Here is a 17,380-nt window from a genome sequence, read left to right as displayed (position 1 = left end):
GGTGTCCAGGTCTGGCCCTGGACTCACCTGTGCATGTTTTCTTGCCCGGCGTGCAGGTGAAGGTGGCCATGGAGAGCGAGAAGGAGGCCACGGAGCAGATGAGGAAGGCCATGGAGTCCACTCTGCAGGAGACGCAGGAGGAGAATGACAACTTGAGGAGGAAGATCCTGGGCCTGGAGATGCAGGTCAAGGAGTACAGGCACTTCTCCGAGAACTGGGAGGGCTCGGAGGCCAGGCTCAGGGAGAAGATCACCAAGCTGGAGGTACAGGAGGGCCGCAGCACTGCCCTGCACACAGACCCACCTCCTTCCCGAGCTTCCTTCCCCGGGGAACCCCTTGAAGGCCCCATGGTGCTGGGTGCTGCACAGACCTAAAGAAAGTCAGTGCTTCAGAGCATGTCTACACTATAAAGTTAAGTCGGCCTATAGAGATACAGCCACTGTAGTAATCACTGCCCTGTGATTCGTGTCCACGCAGCCCTTTTTCCGTCAGTGGTGCACGTCCTCACCAGGAGCACTTCCACCAACTTTTGCGGGGGGGCTGAGTCCCATGAGCTCCTGTGCTCCTGACAGGGAGCCGAGAGCCCAGGGGGTCCGCGCCCGGTGTCCAGTCAGCTGCCCCATTCCTAGCAGGGAGCTGAGAAGCCCAGGGGGGAGCCTGAGCCAGGAGTGGAGACCGTGCAGCAGCTCTGCTGAGGAGCTGGCTCGTCAATTTCACGGCTCCAGCAGAGCTGTGAAGTTGACAAGAATGAGAGCCAATAGATGCAAGTAATACAGTGTCTACAGGACACTGCGTCGCCCTAACTACACCGACATAAGCCCTACGCCTCTCGGGGAGGTGGAGTTAATTCTGTTGGTGTAACAGGGCACTTCCATCGGCGGGAGCGAGGCTGTAGTTTGTACTCTGACATAATTAGATTGATGTAAGCTGCCTTCTGTCAACCTCCTGCTGCCATGTAGGCCAGGCCTCAGTGAGCTTACAGCCCACACAGAGGGGAAGGGCCTTGCCCAGGGTCACCCGCAGGTCACACATCTCCTGAGCATTATCCATTGGACCATACTGCCCCTCCAGACTGAAATATTCAGATACAAAACTTCCAGGGATGTTAGGGGCTGGGCTGTTTCTCTGAGAGCTCCTCCCCTTCCAGGCTGATCGCAGACAGATGGAGGAATCCTTGGAGGAGGCTGTGGAGCAGGAGCAGGAGCTGCTGATGGCCAAGAGGTCTCTGGAGAGCCACCTGGAAGAGGCCCAGAGGAGTCTCAGCCGGCTGTCTCAGGAGCACCAGGTGCTGAGCGCCTCGTACCAGGAGGAGATGAAGCAGAAGGAACAGCTGAGGAGGACCAAGAATGAGCTGGAGGAGCAGAAGAGGCTGCTGGATAAGACCACGGAGAAGCTGACCAGAGAGGTTTGTGAGACTCCTCAGCTGATGTCACCGGCTTAAAGCCTGGGGGAGGGGCCAGGTGCTGCCCATGGTCTCCCATGGCTGCTTGGGTCAAGTTATTGCACTGCATGCTGGGACGTGTAGTCTCTGTGGGATGTGGCCATCTTAGTCCTGAGAAGCTTGCGCAAGGGCCCTGAGTTTAAACCTCCCCCCACCCCCAAATCTTACACCGGTGTGATTTGCTACCAACGAGGGGAGAGGCCTCTATTTGCAAAGGGCTGGGATTCTGATATGTCCAGCAGCTAGGGTGACCAGATAGCAACTGTAAAAAATCAGGATGGGAGCTGCTGGAGGGGTAATAAGTGCCTATGTAAGACACAATCCTGAATATTGGGACTGTCCCTATAAAATCGGGACATGTGGTCACCCTACCAGCAACCTGCTTGAAAACAGAACTTGGCTGCGTTGAAACATTAACACTAAGATGCATCAGGTTCATAAACTGTTCCACTCCACCCAAGCACAGCATCCTTTTGGCTGGGGGGGGCTTTCAGAGACTTTGGGCTTGATATTCTGGACATCAATGGGTGTCACCAACAGATTAGGTGGTTGCACCCTAGCTGGGCCGTACTAGCACACAAGGTAGGGAGGTGGTCTGGGGGAAGCCTCTCTTCTCCCTGTTAGGCAGCAAGCACTGCCTGTGACTGTATTTTGCTCCTGCTCGGAGATCTATCTGGGAGCCCTTTAACAGAGCACACACGGGACAGTCTTCCTGCTTCCTCTCCCTCTGGCTGGAATAGGATTTAGTCTTTTAATCTCAGGCGCTAGCAGAAGCCCATGAAACCTTTTGGGGGGGAAAACAAGTTCCTGCCTCCAAGCTGGTATCCTTAGCTGTAGGAGGAGATGGTTCTCGGGTGTGTCGTTCTAGCTTGTGAGCAGCTGGTATGTGACTAGGAGTTGCCATGCAGCTGTCCTACAAGCTCTGACGCTTCTGTTTGTTTATAAGAGGCTCTCTTAACCACTTTTGAGCTAGTATTTCATCAGCTTGTACGAGGATGGCCCCCACTGCGCTAGGCACCACAAACCCAGTAAGAGACCCCAGCAACTGCAGAGCGCTTTTAATAATCCCTGGCTCTTATCTAGTGCTCTTGATGAGTAAATTCCAAAGGAGGCCTGTACCATGGTCCCCATTTTGCAGATGGAGAAGCTGAGGCACAGAGCAGGGAAGTAACTGGGCCAAGGTCACCCAGCTGCAGAGCTAAGAATAAAATCCCGGTCTCCTGAGTCTCAGTCCAGTGTGCTGTCCACTAGGCCACGCTGCCTCCCCATTTTTAGGAGTTTCCAGTCTAGGTTACAGATAAAGCAGTGAGGAGCAATAACTGGCCATTGCGGAAAGCGAGCAGTAAAGCGGGTGACGCCTCTTAGGAGAGATGCTTGTTGTTGCAGCAAAAGCTTCTCTGCCGCTCTACCAGCGACCCTCCAGACTCTCCAGCGCTGCAGGGTAGGCCTGACATAAGGGAAAGGCCAGATCATTACACAGTGTCGCGTGGCTGCCAACTCTGTTTGTCACCCAGGCTTACAGAGCTGTTGCTTGGTGTTCGGCTGGGATTCTGCAGGGGTGGCGGGCTGGCCTGCTAGCTAGAGTGCATGTGGCTCGTGCTGCCGTGGCTTGGCTCGCCAAGGGGTGGCATTGGGAGCTCGTCTAGTAGAATAACTGGAGCTGCCTTGCAAAACCAGCTGAAATATGGAGCCATCCGGAAGGTGCTGAGCCACCCAGCTGGGGAGGATATTAGCATAGACGAGCTTTTCTTGCCCTCTTAAAATGTCTCGTTAGTCTTCATTAAACGCACTATGTCTTCTCAGCTCATTAGAGACCCTAAGGGATGCAGCATCCTGGCAGGTTCCGGATGCTAGAAGATTTGGGAGTTGTAGGGTGAACTCTGGTATCCAGGGTGACTCATTTTGCAGTCCTCTGGTCCCACCAGGCTCGCTTATGAAATTCACTGGATGATGAGCTCCGGTGGCTGGATTACCCCAGCGATAGGTGCTGTATAAATCTAAGCTGTGCTGCTGGGTGACCTTCGTATTTCTGGCCCCAGCCGGGTTAGCCAGCTGCATTTAACAGGCATTTCTGTGCAAAATCTCTGCTTTGAGTTCAGCTTTGCCCGTCTCCTTCAGACATCAGCACCATTCCTAGCAGCCTCAGCTCTGTTGTTCAAACCAAATGTCTGGGAGAAAAAGGGGAAAGTCCAGCCCACTAACCAGTATTGCAGGGAACACCCTCTTCCTTCCTTCCCTTCCTCCTCATGGTGGTTCTAAACCTACTAGGGCTCTCTTCCCTCCACTCCCATGGACGTTAACTGGGACCCCCCAGGTGGCTCCACTGGCATTGTTGATCCCTATGTGGCCCGGGGGAGGTGGTTGGTTGTGGGCACTAATTGTGGGTTCCTAAGTACTCCTTCCCCTGTGCTTAGCTGGACCAGATGGCCCAGGAGTCCCACAGCTCACTGGCCATGCTGCAGTCGCAGCTGGAGGAGTACAAGGAGAAGTCACGGAAGGAGGTTGCAGATTCCCAGAAGCAGGCCAAGGACCGCAGTGCGGAGGTGGAAAAGATGCACTTCACCATGGGCCGGCTGCAGGATGAGGTAGGCTGCTGGCTCTCAGGTGGTTTGTCTTGCTCACAACCTTCCAGGGGCTGTCTTTGGAGAGGGCGTCTACGATGTGTTTGCCAGAAATCACTAGCGCTGGGAAGATGCGAACGTCCCTCGTCCACTTTCAAATTACCCAGTGTAACCAAGTCACGCACCTTTCCTGCCTCAGGCAAACTGCCTGCTCAGCTCAGGACTTGATCCAAAGGCGAGTGTAGCCCTGTTAGAACATGGGACAATGCTGGAGCGGCAGCCACTGTAATTCTAGACAGTACAAGAGCTCCCTTGCCCCCAATTCCAGTGGAAGAGGCTGCGCTACCTGAGATTGGCCGCTGTGTGTCCTTGAAGTCGGCTGTGCTCAAGGGCATCGCGGAGGCTGTATCGCCAGCAATCACAGATCAGATCTGTTCAGTAGACAAGTAAAGGGGTGAGCGTCTGTAACAGCAAGCGCCAGCAGGGACCAGAGTTGGGCTGGGCGCCATCTGGCTCCCACATGGCCAGCAATAAAGATCCTGCAGTCAGAACTTAGCAATTCCATTTGTGAGCCAGGAAAGAGCCTGCCTCCCTCTTGCATCACTTGGGGGACTTGGGGACAGACTCTGGTTCCCTCCCCTGGAGCTGGGCTGGCCCTCCAGGGCTAAGAGGAGTGACAGGTAGAGGAATCTCTCTCTAGTTAAGTCAGCTGCCCTGTTCTGACTGGGAGCACAGACTGGACAGATCTAAGTTGGAGTAGTTCTTGCCTTCCGAGTGAAACTGCAGTGTCTCTGCCTTCCTGAGACCAGATACCTCTAAGGTGCTTCCTGTGAAACCCACAAGCCCAGTGCTGGGCCCCAGCATGTGCAGGTGGAGTGGGGTTGTGCGCTCGCAGGGCTGGAGAGCTCTACCCAGCTATTCCAAATCCAGCTGCTGAGAGCCCTCTGTGCAAAGAGGGAAGCTCTGCTGTGGCTAAGCTCTGAGTCAGTTGCAGCATCACCAGCTCCAGGCCACACCTAGGGCACAGGCTGGAGTGCTTTGTGAGGTGCATTCCCCTCCTTGGCATGTGTGGGGGTGGGTTTTTTGTTTCAAATCCAGAGTCATTCCAGTCCCTTTCCTGCAGGCTGGCCATTGTCCAGAGGGCCACTCGCTACCTGAAGTATGTAGCTTGGTGGTGTCCAGCCCCTCCTAAATCTGTTAATCACCCTGATGACAGAGCTGGGTGTTCTCTGCTATGCAAAGAGAAGGTCACTGGTACTATGCGTGGGTGCCCAGAAGTGTCCTTAGACCAGAGCCTGCTGGGTGTGAGGGAAGAGTCTCCTCTCGCCACACAGTGCAGAAATGGGGGCTGTTTCTCTTTTCTCTCCCTCTCCTCCAGCCGAAGCAGGTTGGCCATGGCTGTCTGCAGGACTCGCTAGCGCTGCAAGCATCAACCACAGGGTATCACTGGATGCCACTAGGGGGTCGTTCCATGGTTGGCACCACACTGGTCCTATCTGGCCCAGCCTTTGCTTCTCCCCTCCCCCATGATCCTCTGCTTTGTCCAGCTGCTACACCTGTGAGCCAGCCTGTGTGGTCACTAGGGGAGATCTTCAGACGCCTGGCGTGTACAGCTTTCTGCAAGCTCTAGGAGAACGCCAGGGTAGCACGGTAACTCTCTGACGCCGTCTCTTCCCGCAGATCATGCGGCTGAAGCAAGCACTTCAGGACAGCCAGGCCGAGCGGGAAAGTGCCGTGCTGGATAAGGATGTGCTGGCCCAGCGCCTGCAGAACCTGGAGCAGGAGGTGGAGTCCAAGAAACGCTCCCAGGGTGATCGCACTCGGCAGGTCAAAGCGCTGGAGGTTTGTTTGCTCTCCCTGACCCTAGTGCCACTTTTAACTCCTGTGGCACAGGGAGCTCACTGGAATGCAGGAGTTCTTATTCACAGGGCTTTGGAGTGGAGCCCGGAGCTGGAGCGCGGAGCAGCTCCGGAGCAGTGGAGCTGCAGGTTTTTGCCTGGAGCTGGAGCGGAGCCGGAGCACAACTCCAAAGCCCTGCTTATTCAAGTGCTGGCGGGGTGAGGGTTCCCTGGGAAGGCTGCAGTGGTTGGGAGGGAGCTCATCCTCTCTCTTCCTCGGGGAAGAGTCTTTATGACCAAGTCCCCATCTCCACTGGTGGCCTTGCTACAATCCTATCTGTGCCGTCTTCCTCCAGAACATCTCACCAGCACTAAATCCCCACGCACAGAACATAGTATCGTTCTCTGTTCTGCCACAGAATGGGCGCGACCATGAAACTGCAACTAGCTCCTTTAGCATGGCACCAAACGGTGCGACGGACCCCAGCCCCGGCACCCTGCCTGGGACCCCCAGCAACAGTCTGGTGACTAGACTGCCCTGGCACCCTGATACCAGTGCTGCCTCTCCTGCTTGCAGCCCCAGTAATGGCGTAGCTGGGGGACACAGGACTATAGTCTCATCCATGAGTATGCAGTGGGTGGGGGCTGTATCTCCAGATCTGCCTGCATTCTCCGGAGTCCAAGCGTCTGGATTGGCCTGTTTTAGTGCCACAGCTATGCAGGTGCTGGTCAAACGTTTCTTCTCCCCAAGAGCATTTGTAAGTACACGGTCTGCTTTCTCCTCCAGCATACGCAAACAGCAGGTTGGTTAATGCTGACTGCTGAGGTTCTGATTGCCACAGCCTTTTCTTAGGCCAAACTCCCACTGACTACATGTTGGGGGGCCTTTCGTGACATAGAATCCTAGAATATCAGGATTGGAAGGGACCTCAGGAGGTCATCTAGTCCAACCCCCTGCTCAAAGCAGGACCAATCCACAAGTAAATCATTTGTCAAGCCTGATCTTAAAAACGTCTAAGGAAGGAGATTCCACCACCTCCCTAGGTAATGCATTCCAGTGCTTCACCACCCTCCTAGTGAAAATTTTTTTCCTAATATCCAACCTAAATCTCCCCCACTGCAACTTGAGACCATTACTCCTCGTTCTGTCATCTGCTACCACTGAGAACAGTCTAGATCCATCCTCTTTGGAACCCCCTTTCAGGTAGTTGAAAGCAGCTACCAAATCCCCCCTCATTCTTCTCTTCCGCAGACTAAACAATCCCAGTTCCCTCAGCCTCTCCTCATAAGTCATGTGTTCCAATCCCCCTAATCATTTTTGTTGCCCTCCGCTGGACACTTTCCAATTTTTTCACATCCTTCTTGTAGTGTGGGCCCAAAACTGGACACAGTACTCCAGATGAGGCCACACCAATGTTGAATAGAGGGGAACGATCACGTCCCTCCATCTGCTGGCAATGCCCCTACTTATACAGCCCAAAATGCCATTGGCCTTCTTGGCAACAAGGACACACTGCTGACTCATATCCAGCTTCTCATCCACTGTAACGCCTAGGTCCTTTTCTGCAGAACTGCTGCCTAGCCACTTGGTCCCCAGCCTATAGCGGTGCATGAGATTCTTCCATCCTAAGTGCAGGACTCTGCATTTGTCCTTGTTGAACCTCATCAGATTTCTTTTGGCCCAATCCTCTAAGTTGTCTAGGTCCCTCTGTATCCTATTCCTACCCTCCAGCGTATCTACCTCTCCTCCCAGTTTAGTGTCATCTGCAAACTTGCTGAGGGTGCAATCCACACTATCCTCCAGATCATTGATGAAGATATTGAACAAAACCAGCCCCAGGACTGACCCTTGGGGCACTCCACTTGATACCGGCTGCCAACTAGACATGGAGCCATTGATCACTACCCGTTGAGCCCGACAATCTAGCCAGCTTTCTATCCACCTTATAGTCCATTCATCCAACCCATACTTCTTTAACTTGTTTGGTGACGTAACCCTGCCCCCCTCCCCATAGTGGTCATGAAGCCATCAGAGTTAGTAGAGCCCACATGTTCACCTGTTTTTAAGAAGGACTCTTTTAGCTCCACGACCTAGGCTGTGGGGCTCCGAATAGGTACTCAAGAACAATAATCAAACTTTCTTGCAACAGCCCCGGTCTTAGTGCTATTAAAGGCAATTGCTAACAAGCAACGATATCTGCTGTAACTGGGATTTTAAAACCAAATGTTTGTAACTGTTAGACTAAAAGCAACCGAGTAAGTTTTTAAGAGTAGCCAGCTGGTTCATCTGTGTAATGGTGAGACAAATCAGCAGGGAGCTGGACTCTGGGAGCGGCGTGTCTAGAAATGACAAGGAGGACTCTGTTTTGAGGGAGAGCTGTGAGTTTACTCCAGTGTTTTGCCCACGTCTAACAGCAAGTAAAAAAGCATGCACTCAATCCAGGAGAGCATCTGCTGCTGTCTGTGGCACAAAACCTGCTAGCTACAAAGCCTGCCTTTAACAGCAGAGGGCAGAGTTGTCTTCAGAGTCTCTCATTCAGCTGGAAACTGGATCTTTTGTTTAACACTTTCTTTAATTGCCAAGTAACTGATTTCGTATCAGCTCTTTCAAGCCTTGCAGCATAATTGTTCATGGCAGAGACTTGTTCAGTTTCTGGGGTTCTTTATTTATGAATTTATAAAGCAGCTATTTTGATCTGAATGCCAACCCTCAGAGGAGTGAAGTTTTGGAATAGCCTTCCAAGGGAAGCAGTGGGGGCAAAAGATCTATCTGGTTTTAAGATTCTACTTGATAAGTTTATGGAGGAGATGGTATGATGGGATAATGGGATTTTGGTAAGTAATTGATCTTTAAATATTCAGGGTAAATAGGCCAAATCCCCTGAGATGGGATATTAGATGGATGGGATCTGAGTTACTACAGAAAATTCTTTCCTGGGTATCTGGCTGGTGAATCTTGCCCATATGCTCAGGGTTTAGCTGATCGCCATATTTGGGGTCGGGAAGGAATTTTCCTCCAGGGCAGATTGGAGAGGCCCTAGAGGTTTTTCGCCTTCCTCTGTAGCATGGGGCATGGTTGACTTGAGGGAGGCTTCTCTGCTCCTTGAAGTCTTTGAACCATGATTTAGGGACTTCAATAGCTCAGACATGGGTGAGGTTTTTCATAGGAGTGGGTGGGTGAGATTCTGTGGCCTGCGCTGTGCAGGAGGTCAGACTAGATGATCAGAATGGTCCCTTCTGACTTTAGTATCTATGAATCTATGAAACAGCAGGCTTGAGATTCTTTGTGCAGGTCTGTAGTGATCCGCAACGAACCTTATGGTAAAACTTAAATCCTTTCGGATCAAATCCAAGTCCTCGTTCACCAGTACATTTTAGATGAAGCTCCCAAGCAGATCCAACCCAAACCAATCTCTTAGAAAAATCAAATAGCTTTAGTGGTGTGGAACAGAGCAGAGACAGCAGAACCCAAGCAGCCTCAAACACGGTGTCTGGAGATCATGGCTTTCCAAGCCACGTTTGAGTTCAGGAAAGGCTTCAGATGCACTTGAACCTTCTGTATTGTCCATGCAAACTGTATGGTTTGAAGCCAATGTAGCGGCAGTGAAACTTAACGAGGGATCAGACTCTTATTTTCAAGCATGATTCAAATCCCATGGCAGACAGGTTCTAAAGTTGCTTAACTGGCTGTCTGCTGCAATCTGCATTGAAATCTCCAGTGCACCGGAGAAGGGATTTTATGAGGGGTCTTTCCCTCCCGCCCTCCAGGTTGGCTGACAAATGCCCCCCTTCAGAGAGTGTAAATTGTAAATGCTGGGGACCAAGGTATCTCCTGTCTGGCCTCAGAGAATAAATGGCTTTCCAAATCTGAAGCCCTTCTGCCCCCCATCCCTCTCCCCCGACCTGGCCGTAGGAGTCCTTAAAGTTTTGGCTCTGTGATGCAGGAATTAATGGGTTGGGGTCAGTGCCTTGTCAAAATTAAAATAGCCACTGATTTTTGGTTGCCTGGCTTGAGGCACCCTTGCTCAGCACCTCTGGAAAAAAGTGAGGTCCACCTGCCACTGACTCCAGTTCTGGGCGCTCAGCATTTTGGCAATTCAGCCAACGGTGCCTCCTGTTGGGCACCTGAAATCAGTAGCCCTTTCTAGAAAGGATGCTCGGAATCTCCTTCCAGCAGGTTGTTCTGTAGGGGCAGCCCCTGGGGCTCTCAGAGCCCCGTGGCAGGCAGTGAGGCTCTACACAGGCCCGGGGACCAACTTGTGTGGCTCATGTTTCAGGAATAGGGTCTTGGGAGTCCTACCGAGCTCTCCCACTGAATCCCCATCACGTTCCTATCCTTACTCCAGCACTCTTGGGGTTAACCGCCTAGCTTCACCATTTCTGAGCACACTGATGTCTTAGTGCACCCATAACTCCTGCGAGTGCCACAACACACTGTGTGAATGGCCCTCTGTCTGATCCAAGGTTGGGGTGGAGAGCAGTAGTGTCCCATAAACACCCCCTCCCCCCAGTGATGAGCTGCCAAAATCTGAACAACTGGTTCCCTCCTCACCCCGTGAGGGGGTTGTGCCCCCCGACTCCTGCACGCCCCCCCCCACCGACTGCCCTGGATCTGGGCAGGAGAGTCTCGTGGGCCACCGTAGTGGGTGCCCACCCTTCCCCCCCCCCCCAAGAGCCAGAGGGACCTGCTGGGGGGCGAGGTGGGGAGTCCTGGTGGTGCTTACCTGGGGTGGCTCCCGGGAAGCATCCGGCAGGTCCCTCTGGCTCCTAGAGGCGGGGGAGCGTAGCGAGGGGGGGAACAGGGGGAGCAGCTGCTCCCCCCACTGATCACATCAAAAGTGGCGCCTTAGGCACCAACTCCGTGGGTGCTCCGGGGCTAGAGCACCCATGGGGAAAATTTGGTGGGTGCAGAGCCCCCACTGGCAGCTCCCTGCCCCCCACTTGGCCCCACCTCACCTCCGCTCCGTCTCCGCCTCCTCCCCTGAACGCACCGCCCTGCTCTGCTTTGCCGCGAATCAGCTGTTCACGCAGGAAGCCGGGGAGGGCTGAGAAGCAGACGGCGGCTTCGCGCTCAGGCCCAGGGAGGCGGAGGTGAGCTGGGGCGGGGAGCGGTTCCCCTGCGTGCTCCTGGGTTACCTGCTGCGGCGCGGGCGGCCCTCCTCGCTCCCCTCCGCCCCAGCTCACCTCTGCTCTGCCTCCGCCTCCCTGGGCCTGAGTGTAAAACCACCACTTGCCTCTTAGCCCTCCCAGGCTTCCCGCGCGAACAGCTGATTCGCGGGAAGCTGGGCGGGGGGAGTGCGGAGCGGAGGTGAGCTGGGGCGGGGAGGGGAGCTGCACCCACAAATTTTCCCTAAGCAAATTTTCCCTGGCAAATTTTTCTAAGGCGCCACTTTTGGCCACTTGTTAAATTTAGAAGCCCTTTTAGAACCAGTTGTCCCTCGTGGGACAACTGGTTCTAAAAGGGCTTCTAAATTTAACAACCGGTTCCAGCGAACCGGCTCCAGCTCACCACTGCCCCCCGCCCCCGTCCTTCCCAGAATCTGAAGCTAGAATAACCTGGGCTCTGCTCACAGGAGAAATCCAAGTGCCTCGAGGTGGAGCTGGAGGAGGAGAGGAACACGGTGGAGCTGTTGACCGACCGGATTAACCGCAGCAGAGACCAGGTAGGAGTGTGCTGCAAAGGGAAGGGTTTGAAAACCACACCATAGCCCAGCTTCATCCAGTGGGTTAATGGAGACCTGGCGTGGTGAATTATAGATTCCTGCTGTAACTCGTTTCTCTGGTGGCCTTCTGACCGCTCCCATCTCTACCTATGTTGCTGGTTTTTGAATCCAAATTGCAGAACCCTATGGACGCTGCAAGTGCATTTTGAATTGCAAGGTGATTATCTTAATGGCACAGAGAGAACAGGTTACATACAGGTGGAATGGCTTTTTTGGCGCTTAAATTTTCCGAACAGAATTCTCCTTTTGATCTATGGCTTATTAACTCATATTAGAGCCAGACCTGGAAGTGCTGTGCAGGGAACATATTTTTGAATTGCAGACTCTATTTTGTCTGCTCCCTAATTTCTGATGCATAGAATCTGAAAGCCAGCTGTCAGCCCCAAGCCAGCTATTCTGTCGTGCTAAGCCATCAGTGGTCTATGGAGAAGTTGCAAAAAGTTTGGGGACTGCCTGCCTGTTAGGCTCAGTGCTTCTTAGAGCCAGGTACAACCCTGGTGTACTCTCCAAGTAGCCACAGTTATTCAGACTCTACATACCTATCACTAAATGGTCCTAAATTCTCCATCGCATGCAGCTTAAGTTAAGACTGGACATCCCTTTCTCAGAGGTCTGCTCTAGCTTGGTACATTGGGTGAAGTTCTCTGGCCGACGTTCATGTGTGACATCAGACTATATCAGGGGGTCTCAAACTGGGGTTGGGACCCCTCAGGGGGTCACGAGGTTATTACATGAGGGGTTGCCAGCTGTCAGCCTCCACCCCAAACCCCGCTTTGCCTCCTGCATTTATAACGGTGTCAAATATATTTAAAAGTGTTTTTAATTTGTAAGGGGGGTCGCACTCAGAGGCTGGCTATGTGAAAGGGGTCACCAGTTCAAAATCTTGAGAACCAGTGGACTAGATCATAATGGTCCCTACTGGCCTAAACATTTACTAATCTGGGTGCCGTCAAAGTCTGAGCTCTGTTTCAGACTGGGAAAGTGAGGAACAGAAATGGGTTGCAATACCTGGATTGTAAGATCTCCGGGGCAGGACTCTTTTCTTCTGTGTTTGTGCAGCACCTAGTGCCAGGTGGGGGCATGGCTAACATCCATCAGTAGGTGAAGGGGAGATGCACTGCAAATGCCCTGCAGATCACTGATGTCTTAAGAAAATTTATCCATGCGCAACAGCAATAAGAGCCTAACTTCTCCTGCCAGGTCTTTTGGGTGTGTCTACATGAGAGTTGCCAACCCTCCAGGATTGGCTGGGAGTCTCCCAGAATATGCCTCAATCTCCTGGTGACTATTAAAGGCAATCTGGGAGATTTTAATAGGTCAAAGTCCTGTTGGCAGCGCAGCAGGGCGAAGGCAGTATCCCTACCTGCCCTGGTGCTGCGCGGCTCCCAGAAACAGCCAGCAGGCGGCTCCGCGTACTGCCCCTGCCCTGAGCGCTGCCCACTGGTGCTGCGGAGCGGTGCCTGCAGGCAGGGGCAGTGTGCAGAGCTGCCTAGCCACCCCTGAGCCTAGAAACCAAATGTGCCAATCTCTTCCAAGAGCCGCCCAAGGTAAACGCCACCCAGCTGGAGCCTGCACCCTGAACCCTCTCTTGCACCCCATCTCCCTCCTGGAGCCCCCTCCCACACTCCAAAACCCCTAGCCCCAGCCCGGTGAAAGTGAGTGAGGGTGGGGGAGAGCGAGCAACTGAGGGAGAGGGGATGGAGCGAGTAGGGGTGTGGGGCCTCAGAGGAGGAGTGGTGCAGGGTGTGGCCTTGAGGAAAGGGCGTGGCAAGGGTGTTTGGGTTTGTGTGATTAGCTAGTTAGCAACCTTAGTCTACACTGCGGCTGGGACAGACTCGTGCTAACGGGGCATGGCCACTGCACTCAGAATAGCAGTGTGGACGTTGTGGCAGAGGCTCGGGCCAGTCCTCCGAGCTCAGACCCAGGGGCTAGAGAGTCCGCAGTGTTCACACAGCTGTTTGTAGAGCGCCAATGGGATCCGAACCTCCCAGCTGCAGTGTAAGAACATCCCCGCATGGTCTCCGCTCACATCAGTGAAAACACCCGTTGGTTTGGCTATCCACACTGATCCGCCTCCACCCTGTCTGGCAAAGGGAAGGGCGTTGTTGGCAGGGGGCTGGCAGCAAGTCTAGCGCCTGACCTTGGCGAACGTTAAGAAAATAGAAAAGATCTGGCTGCTGAGTAAACAATGATCTAATCTCGCTAGGGATGAAATGTGCTGCAGCCTCTGTACAGTGTCTCGTATGCAATTAACCAGCATCAGGGACTCTGCCAAGCCATGATCTCAAGCTGGGCTGCACCTTGCTGTACATGCATCTCTTCCAGGTCCCTGGGTATTCATGGTTTCTCTAACTCAGTGAACCCAGCTGCCACAGCAGAGGAGCAGCATACACTGCTGAGTGCTCACACCAGCCATGGGGAATGGACGGCAGCTGAGAACAGTTTCCCCTTTTAATGATGCTTTGTTCCATCCCTGCCGCTGGTTGCCAGAGCGGGCCTGCAACCCACCAAAGATTTATCCCTCTGATGACAGCAAGTTTCAGTTGAAGACCTAGCACATAGCAGTGACTTAAGCAGGGTGGGCCTATGGGTGAGGGTTTGATGTCTTCCAGGTCCTGGCCTAGGGGCTGATCTAGATAGCCCAGCCTTCCAGTATCGGTTTGTAAAACAGGGATACTCCTTCTGTCCTGCCTACTCAGACCGAACTCTGCGGGGGGGACTTCGTACAGCGCCTGGCACAAAGGGGCCCTGGCCCTGGCGGAGGCCCCCTGGCTGTTCCACAGAGAACTGGAATCTTAGTATAGTTGCTTTCAGCTCCCATGGAACCCACATTAATGAAATGGGACCACAGTGCCCGCTACTTATCATGTGTTATGGGCCAGCCACTCCAGACTGCCACTGGTGTGACTCCGTTGATCGTGAGGGACGTGGGCTGAATTAAGAATTAGGCCCTGGCGCCTTTGATTTCCCCAAAAATGCCAATTGTGCCTAGCTTCTGTTGGCTTTGGAAACACACAGCCCCCCTTGAAATGCAGTGCTGCCTCTAATCCTTACAGCCCTCCGCAGGAAAGGCAGGCTACAGGTGGAGAAACTTGAGGCACATCGTGGGGAAGAGACTCAGGACGTGTGTAATAGCCAAGATTAGAATTTGGGAGTTCCTGAACTGCCCCGCCAGTCTTCTGACTGGCTGTAGCCATGAATGACCTCGGGAACCTTAGCTGTCTGCCAGGGAGAGAACTGCCACTGGCTGAGAGAAGACACACCAGTCTGACCAGAAATAACCCCTAAACAAAACCAACCTTCCTTCCTTCAGATTGACCAGCTGCGTACAGAGCTGCTGCAGGAGCGCTCCAGCCGGCAGGACCTGGAGTGCGACAAGATCTCCCTGGAGAGGCAGGTAAGGCTGTGACCAGATGCGGGATTTGGACACCTCTTTCAATGCTGGCAGCCAGTGCTGCTTGGGATGTGCTGCTGCACTGCTCTGCCTCTCCTAGAGCTAGCCCTGCTGTCTGCTTGGGTTGCTGATGGCTGCTCTTGTGGTTTCTTGCAAATGCTGAGATGTCAAGGGGTTGCAAGTCTGCCTCCTCCTGCAAGTGACAACTCTAGAAAATGCATTTAAACCAGCTTGCTCTTGTGACTTGGTTGATCATCTTGCTCTGATCCTGGAAAAGCTTCCTCACCCAGAGATCTATCTGGCGGTGGCAGGGTCCCCAAAGGAGAGGAGTGGAAGCCTCCTTTGCTTGGGAGTTTTAAAACTAGGCTGGAGAGAATGCTGCAGACTGTGTCCTGCAGGGAGCGACCCTGCCCCAGGTGGGGAATTGGGTCACCTGGAGCAATAGGTCTGCCCCTTTGCTACTGCCCACAATGTGATGGTCTTAGCTCATCACCAGCCTGCTTTTTCTACGCAAGACCGACTCTACTGGTCCCGCTTGTTTTTCTTTATCAACAAAAGTCCCCCAACCCCTTCTACACTATTTCACAGTCTCCTATGCCACCCCTACCCCCATCCCAGTTCATAAAGCTGTCACCTCACGTTAGCATCCTCAAAACCTGCCTCTGCAGTGACACCTCCTGTCTGGTGCTGTCAGGCCAGGACGCCTGCTGAACTCTGCTTGTTCTGTTGTTTGATCCTCACGTTGCGTCCATTTCATCCACCTGGGGGAAGCAGCAACTCTGAAAAAGATTTGGGAGTCGTGGTGGGTGACCAGCTGAGTGTGAACTCCTGGTGTGATGCTGTCGCCAAAGGGCTAATGCAATCCTGGGAGGCATAAACGGGGGAATCTCAGGTAGGAGTCGGGAGGTTATTTTACCTCAGTACTAGGCACTGATGTGACTCCTGCTGGAATCCTGTGTCCAGTTCTGGCACCCACAGTTCAAGGAGAATGCTGATAAATTGCAGAGCGGTCAGAGAAGAGCCACATGAACAATTAAAGGATTAGAAAACATGCCTGAGAGTTATAAACTCAAAGAGCACAAACTAGGTAACTTAACAAAGAGGTTAAGGGGTGGCTAGATTAGTCTAAACACCCACATGGGGAACAAATATTTAACAATGGGCTCTTCAGTCTAGCAGAGAAAGGTCTAAGATAATCTAATGGCTGGACGTTGAAGCTAGACAAGTTCAAACTGGAAATAAGGGGTAAATTTTTAACAGGTGGGTAACTAACCACTGGAACAGTTTACCAAGGGTCATGGTGGATTCTCCATCACTGATAACTTTTTGAATCAAGACTGGATGTTTTTCTAAAAGCTCTGCTCTGGGAATTATTTGGGGGCAGTTCTCTGCGTCATACAGAAGGTCAGACTAAGTGATTGCACTGGTCCCTTCTGGCCTTGCAATCTGTGACTTGTTGTGTTATTCTCGATATCTCGGTCTGAAGCTCTCTGCAGAAGGGATGGTCTGTCTGTCTTCCTCATCTGCCCAGCATCTAACACAAAAAGGAACCCCGGTCAAGGATCGGGGCCATGTTACCATAATAGAAACAATCAATATATGCTGTGGTCCCAGCCCATCTATGCAAAGAAGAGTCTGTATCCCTGTCCTCCCTTCCCTCTCTCTCATTTGCATCCCAAAGTATGACTATATGATCTCTATGCCAGATGTGACACAGTCCCTGCTCCAGTGGGCCCTGTTTGGTGTCTCTGGGGGCTACTGGAATATGAGCAGCAAAATGCTGCGAATGGCTGAAGTATTTAACCTCCTTTCCAAGCAGGGACAGAGTCGGAGATCCTCAGGATTTCTTCTGGCAGCATCGTTGCGCCTCCTGCCAGCGGCTCTGCGATCCCTCCAGTGGCATTCCAAAGGCGGCTAGGATAATAAGGAGTGTCTCTTCTCCTAATCCTTATTCTTAATTTTCAGTTTATTGCACACACCCAGCTCGGGGGGGGCCCCAGGCGTGTTGCACCTTGTGTAGGGAGCTCTTAATGGACATGATTTTCTAATCCCCTGGAACTCCCATAAACCTCTCCCTGCCTGCAGGGGAGTGAGGCTAGCCGTGTGCCCTGGGAGGCTGAGAACCTTGGGCTTGGCCTAATTCTTAAAGGGGAAGTTGTAGCTCACAAAAGCTTATGCTCAAATAAATTTGTTAGTCTCTAAGGTGCCACAAGTCCTCCTTTTCTTTTTGTGGATACAGACTAACACGGCTGCTACTCTGAAACTTAAAGGGGAAGAGGAATTTATAGGTGAAATGCAGGGGCTGTCGGTAAAAGGAGGGTGGGGAGTCCTAAATAGTTTAGTTCTTTGGCTGTCTCAGAGATCTGCCCCTCTGCTTTGCTATCTGCCTGCCCAGCCTAGGAGACTCGCTCCCAGCTGCAGTG

General features: G+C 52.8%; 1 protein-coding gene across 3 annotated transcripts in view; it reads left to right on the top strand.

Moving 5' to 3' along the window:
- CGN (cingulin) overlaps window positions 1-17,380 on the top strand; it is a 65,508-nt gene that overhangs the window by 33,521 nt on the left and 14,607 nt on the right. For all 3 annotated transcript variants that reach the window (XM_038383020.1, XM_038383017.1, XM_038383019.2), the window contains exons 12-17: window positions 57-263; window positions 1,148-1,405; window positions 3,856-4,026; window positions 5,683-5,844; window positions 11,414-11,503; window positions 14,877-14,960. In XM_038383020.1, the coding sequence (XP_038238948.1) occupies window positions 57-263; window positions 1,148-1,405; window positions 3,856-4,026; window positions 5,683-5,844; window positions 11,414-11,503; window positions 14,877-14,960 (972 nt within the window). The remainder of the gene's footprint in view (window positions 1-56; window positions 264-1,147; window positions 1,406-3,855; window positions 4,027-5,682; window positions 5,845-11,413; window positions 11,504-14,876; window positions 14,961-17,380) is intronic.

The sequence above is a fragment of the Dermochelys coriacea genome, chromosome 24 (assembly GCF_009764565.3).
Source record: "Dermochelys coriacea isolate rDerCor1 chromosome 24, rDerCor1.pri.v4, whole genome shotgun sequence".
Classification (NCBI taxonomy): Eukaryota; Metazoa; Chordata; order Testudines; family Dermochelyidae; genus Dermochelys; species Dermochelys coriacea.
This window is presented reverse-complemented; position numbering and strand designations above follow the sequence as displayed.